This window comes from Myotis nattereri (genome assembly GCF_964212035.1).
Source record: "Myotis nattereri genome assembly, chromosome: 16".
In the NCBI taxonomy this organism is placed as follows: domain Eukaryota; kingdom Metazoa; phylum Chordata; class Mammalia; order Chiroptera; family Vespertilionidae; genus Myotis; species Myotis nattereri.
The window spans coordinates 23,342,805-23,363,436 of NC_138091.1; the positions used below are offsets into that span (position 1 = coordinate 23,342,805).

The 20,632-nt window shown below is 37.6% G+C and overlaps 1 protein-coding gene across 2 annotated transcripts in view; it reads right to left on the reverse strand.

Annotated features, from left to right (window-relative positions):
* CPD (carboxypeptidase D) overlaps nt 1-20,632 on the reverse strand; it is a 56,083-nt gene that overhangs the window by 29,842 nt on the left and 5,609 nt on the right. For both annotated transcript variants that reach the window (XM_081109549.1, XM_081109548.1), the window contains exons 2-6: nt 17,757-18,004; nt 2,884-3,026; nt 2,027-2,196; nt 851-1,200; nt 215-406 (exon numbers count right to left, since the gene is read on the reverse strand). In XM_081109549.1, the coding sequence (XP_080965675.1) occupies nt 215-406; nt 851-1,200; nt 2,027-2,196; nt 2,884-3,026; nt 17,757-18,004 (1,103 nt within the window). The remainder of the gene's footprint in view (nt 1-214; nt 407-850; nt 1,201-2,026; nt 2,197-2,883; nt 3,027-17,756; nt 18,005-20,632) is intronic.

Here is a 20,632-nt window from a genome sequence, read left to right on the forward strand (position 1 = left end):
GTAAGTAAGAGAAATTATCAAAGTAAAGAACTCCATTAAATACAAACTTGGTCACATTATTGTTGAATGAACTGGTCTTACAAGAATACAAAAGCTGGAACCAATTATGAAGAAATTCGAGGAAAACAGCTAGTTCAAATTCTCTTCTATCTCCCAATAATCATACCATATAATAACAAAAAAGATTAAACAGTAATAAACAGTTATTCTTTACCTTCCTGAGCCTTTTCATACCCATCAGGATTCATGGATGGCATAAGGTGAATTCTAGTGCTACGAACCAAATCTGTAACTTCAGGGTCTGCTCCAAAGTTCTTACAAAGGTATTCAATGAGGTTCAATAGCAGTTCTCGTCCAACCACTTCATTTCCATGCATGTTTCCAATGTACTTAAATTCTGGTTCACCTGAAAACAAAGTAATTATATAGAAGACTTTTTCCCTTTCCATTTATCATGAACTCTCTTTACTTTTTCCCAAACATATGCAAAGACACTGAACCAAAAATTTAAGAAAAGATATATCTTTCAATAGAAGCAGGAAAAAGCATCTTATAAAGCAGCTTCCTTACTAAAATATCTGTCTAAGCAGGCTCAGAGCATATATACATGCCATATACTATGAAAATAAAAACACCATTAGCAGAAAGAATATAATCTATGCAGTATCTTAAATATTGTATCTAATAGGGGTTATTAAATGAATTTTCTTCTTTTCTGGCAAGATTGGTTACATTTTCTTTGTTCCAGTTACACATACCATAGGTGACCTTTCAGACAAAACATAGCAATATTGGAGTACATAGATCCGAGAGGCACGACTAAAATTATGTGTAAGACCACACTACTTACCTGGTTCATGGATACCCGGATTATCAGATATCTCCATTACATAAAGTTCTCTTGACTCTACTGATTTTCCCAATGAATAGAGCCGGGTGATGTTAGGATATTCATTGGCAAACCTTCTCAAGAAGATTTCCATGTCAGGGAAATGGTGGTGGCGGAAGTCCTTTGGCTGAATTGGCTGGTGGGAGGATTGTGTTCCAGGCAAAGGATTAAGTATAGTGACTGTGCTCACAGTTATTACAGTCTCTGTTGTGTCAAGGATTACCGAGGTCACAGTTGGCCCCAGGGAAAAATTCACCTTTGTAGCTGGTCCTTCTTTCACTATTATATTATTAATAGTCAGTGGCATATAGCTGAAAAAAAAATATTTGAAAAAGTAGATGGCTTGGAGTTAAATTAACACACACACTGCTTTAACATTATAAAAGCACAATACTCACCAAACTCTAGCACTCAGTGGTCTATCAAAACTCAACTAAATAAACATAAATGTATAAATTCAAGACTTTTAGGATATTATCACAGACTCCCCATTTACGTCCTTAAAGAACTATTTCTCTTACCATCTACCAGGTTCCAGATTAGAATGCTTACAAGAAAACACTTTAAAGGAGAGAACTGAAAGATGGAGTTCATTAATCCACTGTCACCATTGCTATAATACTCAAAGAAGGGATAAATTATCCAATTCTTTGCAGTGCTTTATTAAACTGACACTCCAACTATTCCAAATGTTAAAAATTAAATTAAAGATTATCAATTAAATCTTTAGCAAACTGATCTTACAGGAACGTTTCTAGGGAAGGTGAGAAACCACTCATTTCATATATTGGAAAGAAAATGATAAAGACAGCTCTCAAAACGCCTTTTACAAATCTCAGAGTTTCTGATACCCTGGTATTCAGTTGCCTTGAAGCAACGCTTTTCAGAGCTGACCATCTTTTCAAGCTTTTAAAACTGTCCTTCCTCTCAATTTTACCATTATGCCTCCTATTCAGTTGTACTATTAGGCTATGTGACAAAAGACTCCACAATAGTATTTTCTCATTATAAAAGGAGGAGAATCAGAAAACAAGGAAAAGATAACAGCCAGATACATTAAATAATATTTCCTAGACTATATTTCTGTCTTAGATATAAACAAAGGTTTGGTATTTAGAGTCTAATTTAAATTCTTACCCAGTTAAAACTGCTGTAATGTTGTAAGTTCCAGGAACAAGCAATCTGTGGAAATCACCAAATGTGCCTGTTGTAATATTATGATTAATACCAGCTACGGAGATGGTTGCATTCTCTAAGCCAGATCCCGTTACTGAGTCTTTAACAAATCCTGTAACTCCAATGTGGACCTAAAAAACAAGAATCAAAGCAGACTGCTCAGAGGCAATCAATTTGGAAGGTAAGAAAATATAACCTTTCTGCGTTGACACAGAATTCCTAAAAAAATAAGGCAACTCCTCTATCTCCCTGAAATACTTTTCAATCCCTTCAAGTTAAATAAACTACAGATAAAAATATTAAATCCTTAAATTTAAGTCATATGTATCTGAAATCTACATTGGTAATGTGCTTTTGAAATTTCTCTCCTCAAAGCCAGACTTCCAATTTTCTCAACAAGGCATAAGTGATCATTTCTGTTATATCCAATAGTGTATTAGCTTGTCTGATGCTTACATTAAACTTATGTTCATGGTGCATGTAGTGGTAAAGGTCCTCTAGCAAGTATGATCACACGACATTGTAGAAACCTGGTAGTACAAATTTGGCTATTATTTCAGTTTGCCAAAGCATTTACGACAGTTAAAGAAAGCTCTCAGGAGGAAAAGAGCTGGGGGAGAGGGCAAGGAGGTACAACTAGAATATGTTCTAATAAAGTCTAACATAATAGTTTTTAAAGATAAGCTACCATTTTAAATAATAAAAACAGATGAAGGGTATCTAGTATAGATTGTTATTCATATGCAACTGAATTCCCCCTTATTCAATCCATTATTTCCATGCCCCAACCTTCCAAACCTTCCAGTCACTACTTTTACCTTTTCAATCAATGTGATCAAAGACTCACGATTGTTCTCCCATTCTTGTTGAAGCTGCGAAGCAGGTGGGTACTTGCAACAAGACAGTTCCAATGTGATCTCAAAACAGTTGGCCCATATGTAATTATAATCCTGCATACCACCTGCAACAAGAAGGAAAAGGTAAGTTTACTCTCGGGATTCTACTCTCAAAAAGACCAAAGAAATTAAATCTGCCATCTCTGAATGTATACATTTTCTTTTCATTAAATTGTTTGAAACTGAAGACGGTTCTTGAATTACTGAGGAGACTAAGCAGGAAGGTTAAAGACATATATATTGAAAATGAATATACATAAAGAAAATATATCTGATTGATAGGATAAACAGTTATGAATAACATGAACATATCAGTTAATAACAATAGCAATCATGATAACAACTCTACATGCTAGACATATTCTACAAGCTTCATCTTTACAACTACAAGCGGTAGTTATTACTCTTTCACCCATTTTACAGATATGAGGCACAGCGAGGTTAAAATTTTTGACAGAAAGAACATGAAGGATCAATGTGATCTTAAAGTTGTCAAGGACATTCATGCCAAAGTGTTATTAAGTGCCTACTATTCTAACTGTACTTCCCTTTATCAAATTGGCACAAGAAAAAAAAGGCTGTATATAGGGTGGTGCAGCTACACAAATTGGGGGATTAAAAAAACCAAGACATAACAAACCCTTTCAAAATGTGTTTAATGGAAGAGGGAAGCAAATAGGGGAATAAGCACTCACAGTCAGGCACCTTCACTATCTCTACACCTTTGTAAGCCCACACATTCATTCTGTAGAAAGTCTGTGGTATTACCTTATTCCTGGGTTTGATTCCCACCCAGGTTGGGGGTTGTTTCTTGTCAGGGAGCATGCAGGAGGCAACTGATTGATATTTCTCTCTCTTTCTCTTTCTCTCTTCCCTCGTCCCCCACCCCACCCTCTTCTCTCTCCCAAAATCAATAAAAGCATTTCTTTGGGTGAAGATTAAAAAATCATTTGATTTTTTAAAATAGACTTTATTTTAGGTTCACAGAAAAACTGAGGCAGAAGATACAGAGATTTCCCATATACCCCTGCTCCCACACATGCATAGTCTCCATTACCCACCCCCTGCCCCACCAGAAGGTGCATTTGTTACAACCGATAAACCTACATCAATACATCATTACTACATTAGGGTTCACTCTTGTTGGACAAATGTATAATGCCATATTTCCCATGTATTCTGGGAAGAGAAAGTCTATTGATATCTCCACATAGATGCATTATAGTATCATACAGAGTAGTTTCACTGTCCTAAAATCCTGCACTCTGCCTATTCATCCCTTCCTCCCCGCTAATCCTTGCCAACCACTGATCTTTTTACTATCTCCATATGGTTTTGCCTTTTCCAGAATGTCATATAGCTGGAATCATACACGATGTATCCTTTTCACATTGTTTTCTTTCATTTAGTAATAGGTAAAGGTTTCTCCATGTCTTTTTATAGCTTAATCGCTCATTTCTTTTAGCGCTGAATACTATGCCACTGTTTGGCTGTACCATAGTTTATTTATTCATTCATTCACTTACAGAAAGTCATCTTGGTTGGTTCCACATTTTGGCAATTATGAATAAAGTTGCTATAAACATCTGTGTGCAGGTTTTTGTGTGGATGTTTTCAACTCCTTTGGGTAAATAAATTCCAAGGGCCTCAATTTGAGTGTATTAAATTTGAGGTGCCCATTAAGCATCTATGTGAGATATCAAATAGACATTCTCTTCCCAGAATAAATGCAGGTTTATAACCACCACAAGCTCTGTAACCATTTTTTCTTATAAAATAAGGTATCCATCTTTGGACCTTCTCTTATCTTCTAGTTACTAGTATCTTACACTCACTTTGGGTCTCATAGGAAACCGGTGAGATGCTGAGTTTCATATCCCTACCCAGTCATATTTAGTCATTAAGTGATGCTAGTCACTTTTAGTCATAGTTGACTTACAATTAATTATCTTTGCTAACTCTAACTTGTATGTAAACATATGGACATATACATGCTATTCATTGTATATATTTATTACTCTTTTCCAATTTTTATTATGATATTAATCACAGTACAATGGTCATTGTGTGTCAGACATTATACTAAGATTATAGAGATTTATAAATAAGAAACATACTTTCATTCAGAGTTTTGAGTCTTAGTGAGGAAGCAGAACACAGAACACATAAAAATAACAATTTCAGAGCAATGCAAGTGTGAACTAATCTAAGTTTTTTGCATAGGTAAAACTTAATTGCTGTGCTAAATTACAAAGATGGTCAAACTCACATTTTTTAATTATGCCTGAGGCAGTGAAGTAGACGATTTATAACATTATAATCACCAGGTTTGAGTTTTATTATTCTTTTATCTGTCCCTTGTTTAACTTCAGTTGCAATTTAAGAAATAACAGCTAAGAGCAAGAAGACTAAGTTTACAGTAATAGTGTTATGTAATCAGCTTTCTAGAGTAACTTTAGTAGGACTGTAACTAGCCAGCTCCAATCAACGACCCGTACAAATATATTCCCAGTATAGGGGGTAGGAAAGGACAGAGTTTGTTTTTTAATGTAGTTTCCAAAAGAGGAAATTACATTCAGTGGTCACTAGTCCCAAAGATCACACACTGTTTTCTAAAGTGTCTGTGCTGTTTCACATTCCCATCAGCATTGTATGAATGCTCCAGTTGCTCTGCAAGTCACCCAATAAGATGGTCAAGCAACTGATCAGCTCTTTCAATTTTAAGTATACCAGTGGGTGTGTAGTGGTATCTCATAGTGATTTTAATTTGTAATCCCTTGTTAACTAATGATATTGTACATCCTTTCATGTGTTTATTTATCATATATTTTGGAAGACTTTGGAAACCACAGACCATAGTGAGATTATAGAGAGCAGGGGGCTCAAAAAAGGGATCCCATAAAGTTTTCTATGAGCTCATGGGCTCAACCCTGAAATGTACATGTGGGTCTGACTCTAAACAGCATACCAAAAGCACTGAAGTAAAGTACAGACCACTGCCCATGTCCCAGATGGGTCCCTGGGTGGTACTCACACAGGCAGATCTGAATAGACTGCAAAGGCTTTGAAAACTGAGCTGATACTAGAATCACAGCCCACAGAAGGTGAATCAAAACTTGCAAAACCTAACTGGGCCATTCACTGCTGGGACAAATTAACAAAAAATTACTATTTATGTAATACTTAAACCAGGCTCAGATCTTATAAGATTCACAATGTCCAGGATATGATCCAAAATTATTTGACATTCAAAGAACCATGAAAATGTCAACAACTCACAAGGAAAAAAATAATCAATAGATACCAACCCCAAGATGACGCAAATGTTGGAATTATCAGATTAACCTTAAAGCAATTATGATAGTCATGCTCTAAGGAAGAGTAAACATTCTTTTTTTTTTAAATCCTTACCCTAGGATATTTTCCCATTGATTTTTAGAGAGAGTGGAAGAGAGAGGAAATGTCGATGTGAGAGAAACACATCAATTGGTTGCCTCCTGCAGGAGCCCTGACCAGGGCCCGGGCTGGGTACGTGCCCTTGACCAAAATGCAACCTAGGACTCTTCAGTCACAGCCAACACTCTAGGCACTGAGCATACCAGCTAGGGCGCAGAGTAAACATTCTTGAAATGAAATAAAAGAAACAGAAGACATAAAAAAGAACAAAATAGAAATTTCATTTTTTTCCTTTATTTTGTTTTCCCCATAACCACTTATCCCCCCCTACTCTCTTACACCTCCATCCAGCCCCTTTCCCCTTGAAATCATGACAACTATAATAACCAAAATTTTAAAATTTACTTGATGAGTTCAACAGAGGAATGGAAATGACCAGGGGAGTGAGTTAACTTGAAGATAGATAAATAGAAATTACCCAGTTAGAACAACAAAGAAAAAGAAATTAAAAAGAAAACAGAAGGAGTTTTAAGGATAACACCAAAAGGTCTAACATTCTTATCGTTAATCTTGGAAGGAGAGAAAAAAGTGTGACATGGTGAAAAAAAATGTTGAAGAAATAATGGCAGAAAACTCCCCAAATCTGGCAAAACACATAAACTTATATTTCAAGTAACTCAGCAAATCCCAAACCAGATAAACTCAAAGAAATTCATGCCTAGATATTCACAATCAGACTGCTGCAAACTAAACATAAAGGGAAAAAAATCTTTAAAAGTAGGGAACAACAATTCAAATGATGGCCAATTTCTCCTCAGAGGCCACGGAGGCCAGATGGCACAAAATGTTTTTTTATTAAAAAGAAAAGAAAAATAATCAGAACCATCAAGCCAGAACCTAGAGTTTTATATTCAGTGAAAATATCCTTCAGAGAATTCAGGCAAAAAGACATTCTCAGTGAAGGAAAACAAGAATCTGCCACAAGCAGACTTGCTTTAAAAGAAATGCTAAAGAATGTTCTTCAGGCAGAAGAGAAATGATAGCAGAGAAAAACTTGGAATGTCAATGATAAAGAAAACAAATGGTAGCCCCAGATAGATGGCTCAGTTGGTTGGAGCATCATCTATACACCTAAAGATCTCAAGTTTGATTCCCACCCAGGTTGGGGGTTGTTTCTTGTTGGGGTGCATGCAGGAGGCAACTGATTGATATTTCTCTCTCTTTCTCTTTCTCTTCCCTCGCCCTCCCCCCCACCCCACCCCACCTTCCTCTCTCTCTCTCAAAATAAAAGCATATCCTTGGGTGAAGATTGAAAAAAAGAAAAGAAAAGAAAACCACTGATTTAGGCTATATCCTATATTCACAGGAGGAGTTGACAAAAAAGAAAAAAAGACAAAAGGTATGAAATTTGCTTTTAAACCTGCCTACTTTTATCCAGAATTTTCTATGCTCAGAAAAATTAAATACAATGTACTATGAAACCTATAATGCTTTCATTCTTTTATCAATGTCAAAGAACAAGGCTAAAATGTGTTACCCATTAGGAATCTGTCCAGTACTATAATGAACTGTGATCAATACTAATTGTTGATCTGATTAAAAGATCTGCTCATACCCATTAATTTGTTTCAATCCATTTGTCTCACAATTAGTCTCCACATGCTTTAAGATACCCAATTCCTCTTTATCATGAAGCAGTCCCCATTACTGTTGTTACTACAGAGAGATCTAGCGTTTGGGGTGAGGGGTGTATAGCCCTTAAATACATTCAACCCTTCATTCAAAGTTGGGTCACTAATGATTCACACTCACGTTTCAAGCAGAAAAGCCAATTGAAAAAGTATAGTCAACACTTTAGTGTTAAGAAAAACACAACAAGTTTTTCTTTAACTTGCCTCAGGAGGCCAACTATAATGTATCAAACTGTATTACACAAGAATTGTATAAATCTTTTAGAAAAAAAAACACCTGCAATGTATTTTTTTTATTAGAAGAAGGATTTTAGAGTGTAGAAATATAGATAGGCAATTTCCACTCTATATTTAAATTTGAAGCTTATTGTTATTTCTTAAATAAAACTACTTTAACAGATAGTGAGAAGTTCTCCCAACTTTGGGTTTGTGAATAATTATTTATAGATATTGAGTTATTAAGTGATGGTTTTGTAATCCTTAAGATATTTTTTAAAAGCTAATTAGCATGATCATAAAAATTATTAAGTGTAACATCTGGGTCAAATGAATGGAAAAAACAAATGTTGCCCTTGAAAAAAAAATTCCCCATATTCTTGGTCTTTAAATTCAACTACATTTTGACCAACTCTTAACTGAATTTGGTCTTTGTATTTAGAAACTTATCTTATGAAAATCTACTTCCTTCACCACTCCCACTGAACGTATATTTGCCAGTGATATGATTCTGCAAAGGTAAACTAAGTTACAGTCCTGCATCTGTTTGAGGTTTTATCTGACTGAGTCAACAGTCTCTCACACACAGCTCTTTGAACAGAATTTTCCTTTTTTTACTAAAAAAAAAAAAAAAAAAAAGTACTCTCCCAGCTCTCTACATCCTGAGTTAAATAGAAAAAAAAAAGGGGGGGGGGGATGGAGAGAAAGCACATCTAATTTTAGCCATCAGATCTGAAAATCCAGGGGCCAAATCCTAAAATCCTTTTTAGTGTTTGGTGCTCAGTCTTTCCTGTAAGTCTTACTTTCATGCAAGTCTTAAGATCATATTACCAAATACATAACTGCACTGCTCCGAGATGTCAGATTTTATATTCAGCTAAATTTCAGTTTATTAAAGCAAATATTCTGTTTGAGTATTGTTTTACCTTTTTGTTTTCCTTTTAAATTAGGTGGCACTCAGATTAAAAAAAAGAAAAAGGAAGAATGAGGTCAAATCAGCTCCTTAATGTATAAGATCAGACAAGACCAAATGCACTTTATTAATGCACATTTGCTTATCAATAGTATTCTTAAAACATGAACAACCAGCTGAGAATATCTGAACTATCACCATTCTTTTTTAAAAAATACTTTTATTGACTTTTAGAGAGAGAGAAAGGGAGAGGGAGAGAGAGACATAAACATTGATGTGAGAGTGAAACATCAATAGGATGCCTCCTGCACACCCCCCATTAGGAACTGAGACTGAACCCAAGCATGTGCCTGACTGAGATTTGAACAGGCAACACTTTGGGGTACAGGACAACATCCAACCAATTGGGCCACACCAGCCAGGGCTGAACTATCAGCATTCTCTCTCTCTTTTTTTTTTAGATCAGCATTCTTTAAAGAAAAGGTCCCAGTATGAAATGCCAGAAGTGCATTCCCTTTGGAGGTGAAAAAGCACCCATTTGTATTTGTGTGTATGTATGTGTGTGGATATATACATACATTCATATACACACACACACACACACACACACACACGTGTGTGTGTGCGCGCGCGCGCGCGCGTGTGTGTGTGTATATATATATATATATATATATATATATAGTCTTAGATAGATAGTCATGTGATATTTAATGATGGGTATACATTCTGAGAGATGCGTTGTCAGGTGATTTTATTGTACAAACATCATAGGGTGTACTTATACAAATCTAGATGGTCTAGCCTACTACACACCTAGGCTATGTGATACAGCCTATCGCTCCTAGGCTAAAAACCTGTACAGCATGTTACAATACAAAACAGCACGAGATTAAACCAAGCGCAAGAGAAAATGACGCAATCAAGAAACTTAGTAAACACCAGATGTATGCGGCTCCTGGTGTTTTACAGGGCATACTGTTTTACAGCAAACTTTTTTCTCTAAGTAGAAAGAGTACACTCTAAAATAATGTTAAAAAGGTAAAGAAGAACCTCGGTTGCTCAAACTTAATTCATTCCGGAAGGCTGTTCGAAAAGCGATTTGTCAGAAAACGGAATCATTTTTTCTCATTAGAAATAATGTAAATTGAATTAATCCTTTCCAAACCCCCAAATAATTCCCTGCTCTAACCTTTCTTATATACAGTACATGTCTAAAGCACTGTTTAATCTAACAAAAAGGACATAAAATATAAATAAAAATTTAATAAAAAGGAAATGAAATGTATAATAAAAAATGAAAATGTATATACACATTAGAACTTACCTTTAATGTTGAGAACTACTGATGACTGAACATGGAGAAGAGGGAAGAAGGGATGGAGGGGTGGAGGGATGGAAGGATGTTACTGTTTGAAAGGGGAATCCCCTTCCATAAAAAAAAGGTAGTTGTTCTTCTGGGGTTATTTCTTACTTTTGTGCCTTTGCTCCACTAGAACTTGCTTCAGGCTCCCTGGGTCTCTGTCTCACTACAAACCTATCCGATGGCATTTGTTTTTGCCTGCGTTTTAACACCTGCCTGAAGTGAAACACTGCATTGTCATTGAACAAGTTTATCATACGGTTTGCTGCTACTTTGTCAGGGTGATATATCAATAAATATTCACAGCACCATTTCCCGATATGTTAACAATGTGAGGTTTAGCGGTAAACTGACTCACACTCATGCATTCTCTCCTTTGTCTGTCACCTGAGAGACATGTGACTAATCACACAGGTAGCAGCATGAAAAGATTGTCTGGTTGAGAACCAAAGTTTTGTTCGACAACCAAGATATTATTTTACATGAACAAACTGTTTGAGAACCAAATTGTTTGAGATGGGAGATGTTCGAGAACTGAGGTTTGACTACATAGTACATAAATAAGCCAGTAACATAGCTGTTTATTATCCTTACAAAATATTATGTACTATACAGTTATGTACAGTACATAATACTTTTATATGACTGTCAGCGCAGGTTTGTTTACACCAGCATCAGCACAAACACAGGAGTAATGCACTACGACGATGTTATAATGGCTACAACATCGCCATTTCAGCTCTATTGTAATCTTATGGGATCAGTGTCACATATGTGGTCTGTTACTGACCTAAACATAATTATACAGTACATAACTGTGTGTGTGTGTGTGTGTGTGTGTGTGTAAATTTCTGGTTCTAAGCAATTAAATTATGCCAGGAAACAATATCAATTCAATTTTCAAAATCATGTACACTGCCATGCTTTTTACATCTCCCATAACTCCTAAATCTCTTTATCATCTTCACCTCCCTATCAAGCTCCAAAGCCTATTTCTCAACTGCTCATTGGGTACTTGTAGCTATTATATGAAGTACCATTTCCAATTTTCACTCCTCTCCCAGCTAAAGAGAAAAAACACACACACTCAATGACAGAGATGGGATTCAAACCCAAAGCAGCAGGATTCCAAAGCTCTGCTCTTAAGCACTACACTACACTGCCTTCGAGTCCACCTATCTTCAGGAAAATAGTGGGATTACTTATCCTTTTAAAAATTTTATAAGTTTAAAGAGGGCAATTCTTAAAAGCTGACCTAAACTACAATTCAGTTTCATTAAATTTACTTTGGAATAAACATACTAAACCAGTGATGGTAAACCTATGACACGTGTGTCAGAGGTGACACGCGAACTCATTTTTTTGGTTTATTTTTCTTTGTTAAATGGCATTTAAATATATAAAATAAATATCAAAAATATAAGTCTTTGTTTTACTATGGTTGCAAATATCAAAAAATTTCTATATGTGACACGGCACCAGAGTTAAGTTAGGGTTATTCAAAATGCTGACACGCAGAGCTCAAAAGGTTCGCCATCACTGTACTAAACCATCCTCTCTAATAATAGACAAACATGGTAATTGACCATACCTTCGCTATGGCTCCCATTGGCTAATCAGAGCGATATGCAAATTAACTGCCAACAAAGATGGTGGCTAATTTGCATACTGTAGGCAGGGCTGGACAGCGGGAGCCGCCATCCCATCCAGGTCTGCGACCATCCAGGCCCCTGTGTGCAGCCTGGGCAGCGGGGACTCAGGCGGGGCGCGGTGATCTTGGGGCCCCGCCCCGTGTGCAGCCCTGGCCGAAGCCCGCTCAGCAAAGCAGGACTGGGGATTTGCAAATGGGCGCAAGGCAGACCTCCTGGTCCTTCTCCTCAGCCGGCAGGCTCCTATCAACCTTCAGTTTCTACTGAAAGGAATGTGGAGCCTCCACTGCACAGCCTCCTAGGACTCCGACTCTCAGGCTCTGGAGTGGAGACTTCAACAAGGACTTCAGCGCCTGCTCAGGGGAAAAACCGCCACCTCCCTACCCCACAGCTGCTTCTGTGTCTGCAAGAAACTGCGCATGCTCCTCCCTGCGACATGGGCGGGGCCAGAGCCTGAGTTGAGCGGTTCCAAGATAGCATAGCAGCTGGACCAGTGCAGGGATGGAGGGATGGAGGGAGGGAGGGAGGGCGGGGAAGGAGCAAGGGGGAAGCGCTGGTTCCCTGCTCCTCCTCCCATAGGCATGGCCCTTGCTGCTGTTATGATAAAAGGAGTTGTGTTTTTCTAACTCTCTCTGGGTAAAGGAAACAAGTGTCTGTTGACTTCTGATCTTCCTCTCAGAGCTGCCAGTTAATCCCTCTGAATGCATCATATCCAACCTCCAAAAGATCCGTGGGGCAGGATCAACCTTCGTTCCATAGTTGAGGAAACTGACCAATAAACACGTGTCTCATGCCTCAGTGTCCACTCCCGCAGAAATCTCCGGGTAATGACTCAGATTCTATATCTAAGGGTATATTTTCTTCTGTTTTCATGTTTAATTCAGCCCCAGGAATCAAATACAGTAAAGAATAAAATGAGTTCAGAGGGCTCAGCATTGTATTCCCAGGGCCTTTGGTCCCACACAAACTGCAGAGCTCAGTTATCCTGAGATGAAGGGAAAGGAAAGAGAAATGTGAAAGGTTTCCCAGCTCAGTCACAGAGACATCTCATAACCACATATTAAGGACACGACATTAACTTAGGGGTGGAAAGGACACAAATGAAATAGAAGATGGAGCCATTTGGAGTGAGCAGGCCAGCAGGGGGGCAGTTGGGGGCAAGCAGGCCAGCGGGGGGTGGGGGGGGCAGTTAGGGGCGAGCAGGCTGGCAGGGGGGGTAGTTGGGGTGAGCACACTGATACAGGGGGCAGTTGGGGGTGATCAGGCTGGTGGGGGGGCATTTGGGGGCGAGTAGGCTGCTGCGGGGCATTTGGGGGCGAGTAGGCTGGCGGCAGGGGGAAGTTGGGGGCAAGCAGGCTGGCAGGCAGAGTGGTTAGGGGCAATCAGGCACGCAGGCAGGTGAGTGGTTAGGAGCCAGCAGTCCCAGATTGCAAGAGGGATGTCCGACTGCCAGTTTAGGCCTGATCCCTGTAAACCGGCAGTAGGACATCCTTCCAGGGGTCCCAGATAGGAGAGGGTGCAGGCCTGGCTGAGGGACACTCCCCCCCACCCTGAGTGCACAAATTTTTGTGTACCGGGCCACTAGTCAGATTATATTTATGTCTTCCATGAAGGAAAACCATAATAAAGAGTGGTAGACAAAAGGCATATAAATCAGCACACTGTGGTTTTTAGTGGTTTTTTTTAAAGAAGGCCTGCTCCACGAGTAAGTCCAGCTTAGGCTCTGACAATAACAAGCTTTAGCAGGGGAGCACAACTATTCAGAAGCCTTATTAGGATAATCATTCCCTGGGGGGAGCCTGCAGGTCTGAGAGACATGTTGAGAGAAGCCACACCGACCCACAAAGGCAGCATATCTGAGTCAACCCTGGCAATGAAAGTGAGATGGGGCCAGGACACCTCACATCCACTACTAATATGCTGTCTGATCCATAAGAGCAGGAATTGTTTCTGTTCTGCTCCCACTGTACCCCATCACCTAGTAAAGTATATAGGACATGGCAGGCACTCAGTAAATAGTTGCTAAGTAAATATTGCACAAGTTAGTAAAAAAATATTTCCTCTCTGAGCCCTTGATTTCCTATAATACAAAAGGGTTGGACTAGAACAATACATTCACTTTAAGCTCTACAAGTCATACTTCGGTAAACTATAATTTCTAAATACACCACATAAAGCATCAGTAAAATTACTCCAAGACATCCGGGTCTGAAAACAGCCTAGTCACAAGGTTTCATAACATCTTACATCATCTTACTTATGCAGTCCCATATAAGATAAACAATGAATTTGCCCTGTTGAATATAATGAAACAACTCAAAATTGCTAGGGCAGGGAGAGATAAAATCTAGCTATTGTAGAAATAATATAACATAAAATATGTCTGACCAATCAGCTAAAAAGGGAGAGAAGTTGGTGCTCTTAAAAACAATAAAAATAGAAGCATAAAAATTTAACTTGTTCAGATGTTTGCAGAATGAGAAAAATCTGTTAGCTGATTTAACAAAATAATCTTACTGTGAACAGGAACACTTATTTTTTTAAAATAGTATAACATAGATTTATCTCCCATAATCAACTGTTAATTAAAAATTACTTCCTAACCTTTTACAACTTTCTCCAAAAAGGAAAAAAAATTATTTTTATCCCATTATTTTAAATAATATCTCAAATAACAGAGCAGCACCTTAACTATATCAGAAAACCACTAGTTCATGAAGTCAGGTTTTATTAAATATATTTGCTGAAGACTGAAATGGAATTAAAGTATGTCCCTTATCTATAAAAAAATTTAAGTGGTTTTCAAATCACCTCTAATCATTATCGGCAGAAAGTTTTACTTCAAAATATTTCAAACCTCTTTGTGGAAGCTTGTTATATTCAGGGTGGGGCAAAGGTATGGTGATAATTGTGAATACATAAAACAGAGTTTATTCTTGTATTATTATTTATTATATTATCTTCCATACGAATAAATGTAAACCTGCTTTTGCCCCACTCTGTATAAGAAACATTGGAATCAGAAAACTCTAGAAAGTATGGGGTCTGCACACATAGAGCCCAATCTGGGTACACATGGCTTGACATAAAAAGTCAAAGAGTAATTCAAGTTTAAGTAAAGGCACATGAAGAGAAATGTCATAAGACACTTTATAATGTGACTAACTGCCAATAAAAACAAAGGGAAGACCAAAGGCATTTCATCATGGGCAAATTCTAAGAAGAGAAAAAGTTTATACTGATGACATTTTCATGGGATGGCATGTTCTTTCTGGTTACTCTTAATTAAACAGTCTAAGCCTGTGTATTAAAAACAAAAAAGTTATTATTCAAAGGATACCAAAACTCTAAAATCAACAGTAGCTGTTTTTATAACATTTAAAAGAAAAGGTACACAATCCAAACTTACTTTAACAATTCTTTTAAATATAGCATTCTGGAAGCCTTGTACATTGCTGTTGGGAATATAAAATGGTGCAGCCAATGTGGTAAACAGTTTGGTGATTCTTTAAAAGCTAACCATAGAATTACCATATACCCTAGCAATTCAACTCCTGAGTACATACCCAAAATATTTAAAAACAAGGACTCAAACAGATACTTGTACACCAACGTTCATAGCAGCATTATCCACAGTAGCCAAAAGGTGGGAACAACTCTGTGCCCATCAACAGATGAATGGATGAAGGAGATGTATACATATACAAACAATGGGCTATTTCTCAGTCGCAAAAAGGAATGAAGTTCTGATACATGCTACAAAATGGATGAACCTTAAAAACATGCTAAATGAATGAAGTGAGCCAGATGCAGGGCAAATATACGATTCCAGTTATATGAAATATCTAGAATTGGCAAATTTATAGAGATAGAAAGATTAGAAGTTACCAGTATATAAATGTCTAATCACTGTATCATACACCTGAAACTAATAAACATTGTACGTCAACTGTAAACTGAACAATTAAAAGCAATTACCAGGGGCTGGGGAGGAGAAGAAAATAGGGACTTAATGCTTAATAGTTACAGAGTTTCTGTTTGGAGTTGATGAAAAGGTTTTATAAATAGACAGTGGTGATACAGTGGTACAACATTATGAGTAAATTAATGTCACTTAATTCTACATTTGAAGATGATAAAAATGGCAAACTTTATATTGACATATCTATATACAGTGGGGCCTTGACTTACGAGTGTCCCGACTAATGAGTTTTTTGAGATACCAGCTGTCTCTCAGACGATTTTTTGCATTGAGTTGATAGAGTAATTTGAGTTAACGAGCTCAGTCTTGGAACGAATTAAACTCGTAAGTCAAGGCCTCACTGTATCAGTATCTATATATACATCACCACATTTTTTAAAAGAGCAACAACATTCCATGGTCGCCACATAGATTAAAATGCAAAAGTTACTGCCTTTATATAAAACTAGAAGCCTGTTGCACGAAAAGATTCGTGCAATAGGCTTTCCCTTACCCTGGCTGCCAGCACCGGTTTTCCTCCGGCACCCGGGACCCAGGCCTTTGCTCCGGCCGGAGCCGCCTTCAAGCCTTCGCTGCTCTGGCTGGCCACCCTGAGTCGGGTCGCACATGGACACCCGCCACCCTGGGTGGCAAATAGCAGGCCCGGATGGCGGCGGGGCAGGTGGGATGGCACCGTCCCACCCTGCCTGAAGTATGCAAATTAGCCGCCATCTTTGTTGGCGGTTAATTTGCATATCATGCTGATTAGCCAATGGGAGGTGTAGTGAAGGTATGGTCAATTACCATGTTTGTCTATTATCAGATAGGATGGAGAGAAATGGTGGTCATTACCATTAACCAAGCTGTCCAACTTGGCCATTGGCAGCCTGATCTGATGTGCCTCCTTAATGATGTGATCTATATAATGGCCTTACTGGAAAATCTGACCTGAATCTTATCATAAAGAAAATGACAAATCTAGAATATGGTTCTGTAAGACAACTGGCCTAGGCTCTTCAAAGGATTTACCATTATTAAGAAAAGAGAGTGTTGATATGACTGTTTTAGATTGGGGAAACTAAAAAAAAAAAAACCACCACAAGAGCCAAGCGCAGTTTGTGAACCCTGTCTGGGTCTAATTTGCAGGAAAAGGAGCTATAAAGAATATTTTGGGGATAACATAGGAAATTTGAGTTATGGAAACCATGTGGAATGATAGTATTGAATTATTGCTGATTTCTCAGTTATAGTAATGGTATTTGGTTATACAAGAGAATGTCCCTATACTTAGGAACTACATGCTGAGGTGCAGTGTCATGAAATCTGCAACTACTTTTGGAAAGTTTGACAAAAGAGAATAAAGGTGAAGGAGGGAGGGAGAAAGAGAGCAGGCTGGAACATCTGGGGTAGATAACAGTGAATTTAAATGCAGGATATAGGGGTACTCATGCAGTTTTCTTTTGATTTGACTGTGAGTTTGAAAATTTCAAAATAAAAAAAAGTTTAGAAAATTAGAATTTTTCAAAGTTTCCTCGTTTCCACTCAGAGTATACTAAAGGAAGCTAAACGAACAATGGGGGAAACGTAGCCAATTCAGTGCTTCACATACCTTCTACGTCATACCAGTGTGCACCGTTCGTGATCCCGTCTGGGAAAGTCTCATCTTCCTCTCCGGGGCAGTGAGGTGCCCCTGTTTTCATGATGGGGTGGTTTGAGGCATAGGCTTTTGCCAAGTACTTAAATACTTCATCATCTGAGGTTTTGCTATAGATTCCAGTGGCCTTATGTTCTGGAGAATCATCAAAAGGATAGCTTGCTACCACTGAGCCACCATGCAGATTTCCAGAAAGCACGAACCTTTGAAAAGACAACCAAGTCACATATCTCTAAAAAAAACCCAAAATAAATCAACACAGAAGACACCATGTATTTTAAAATGTTACATCTTTCAGCCTTGGCCCATGTGGCTCAGTTGGTTGGAGCATCGTCCCATATATCAAAAGGTTGTGGGTTCGATTTCCAGTTAGGACACATACCTACATTGTAGGTTCTATCCCTGGTCTGGTCAGGGCATGCGTGGAAGGAACCAATCAATGTTCTCTCTCACATTGATTTTTTTTTCTCTCTCTCCCCTTCATTCCCTCCCTCTCTCCTTTTCTCCCTCCCCTCTCTCTAAAATCAATAAGCATATCCTCCGGTGAGAATTTAAACATTTTTTTTATATCTTTCATAAATAAACTCAGTATCTCTCTTGATACCTAGAAAACAACTCTATCAGCTGTTATAAGTAGATCAACAACAACAAATGAAAAGAAATTATCAATTTAACAAATTTTAAACAGTTTTTACAATTCTAATTAACTTCAAATAACTTAAATTTTTTCCCCATCATTAAAAAAGTAGTTGGATAACACAATAGAAATTAATATTTTCAGGAGACGTCTTATTCAGAGAATTCTAAATTCATGTATTAGGTCAAACAATGTGCATTTGCCATTTTTTGACCTAAAAAATGACAATTTCATATAGTTGAACCTAAAACATGTATTTCATAATGTGTTAATTTCATAGAAAGTGTGCCTTGTGTAAATAAATATTTGTTGAATACATTAGTTAGGTTAGTAACTTTCATGCTTTTTAAAGATAAGGAGTCTAATTTGACACGGGATATGTTCACAATACACTAAATTCACGTTTTCAAGAGAAAAGCCGCAGCTGAGAAGACTGGGGGTGAGGGGTGGGGGGAGGAACCTGAAACACTGAGCTGCTTTCAGGGAAAAACAATAGAGCACATGAAAGACCAGTCCTCCATTGCATCACTGTAAAAGCTGCTCTCTCTCTGGGACCAAGGTTCCTGACCGGGCCATTAGAAAATAAACTGACAGGGAGGGAGACAAGACTGCTCCTATAAAAGAAACATTTTTACTTTTTTATGTTTCTACTTTTAAGTGAACCCATTTACAATGTGGTCAAACTTATAGATATAGAAACACTCCTTTTATGGTGAAAGCTAAAGGCAAAAATAGACTGAAGTCCTATTTATACATCTCTCCCTCATGTAATAGTTTATCACTATGAGTAGAGATTAAACACTTTTCTCTTTGTACTTAAAACAGGATTTTCTTGCTTCTGCCTTTTTGTTGTTGAAATGACCTGACCTACAGAAATCCTAAAGGGAGTTGATAAATAACATTTATTTCTACATGCTTGAAAGAGAACTAAACGTATGGTATGTCTCAGAGGAGATCAAACAATGAAAACTACACAGAATCTGTTCATCAGCAGACAGAACTTAGCCATTAAAGACAGTGATTAAATACTTAAATAGACTATGAAAAGTGACTAATTAAAAACTAGTATAATTATAATTAGCACTCTTCCAGACACACTGGAGAATGCCACTGGTATCGTGGCAATAGCACAGGCTATGGAACCAGCCAAATGTGGGTAAGAACATTGTCTCCCAGACCCGTCTCACTGAAAACATGACCAGGAAACTTACTGCCTTTACATTCATTGAACCCTAGTTTCTCTCTCATCTGTAAATGGGGATTAATGCTACCTGCTTCCCATGGTTGCCATAAGAATTAAGTAAAATAATACACATGAAACATCTCCAGCAAAACAACTGCTTTATAGCACCTGCTCAACAAATGTTCCTTCTTTGGAGAGCAGTAAGCTGTAGGACAGTGTTTGAAACCACTTGGAACTCACTGCTAAAGAGTGAACTGTTTAGGGAATCTTGTTTAGGGAATCACTGCCTTCCAGACTATCCTTCCACTCCCCAGTACCAGTGCCAGACCTTGGATGACACAATGATACCAAAAAACAGAAAAACAACCAAAAACTAATTACATATTGTAACTCCACCTTACAGATCCCTCCTCCATAGTTTAAAGTATTAACAATTTACTTTCTGGGTTGCATGCCAAAAATAATTTGAAGACTTCCCCTCTCACCTCTCCACTTTGGGGAGGTTACATGAAGGGGCCCAGTTCAGGCAATTCATTCAGCAACAAATTTTCTTGCGTGTCAACTATGTGCCAAACGGTCTATACACTAGACTAGGGAATACCTCCATGAAGAAACAAACACAAAATGCCCTCAAGACATTTGTATTCTACTGAAATAAAATGAATAACTAAATATTCTAAATAACTGAAACATGCTACTTTAATTACATATTTTCAATTAAAACAATATTCCAAGATTCTCTACTAAATGCTGTTTTTTTCTTTGTTCAACAATTCTTGCAACACTTTTTAGAAATATTAAAATGGTCAAACCAAATATGGTACTTATAGAACAATGATATACTTGCAATGTCCGAGAGTGATAAAATTCAATTATTAGATTTTCCTTACTCTATTTACAGTTTTAAAAGTACCACTGCCACTCTTGGTCAAACCAACTTTGCATATCAACCCAATTTTATTTGAAAGGTATGTATGGTTTTCATTCAAATCAATTACTATACTTGACTTC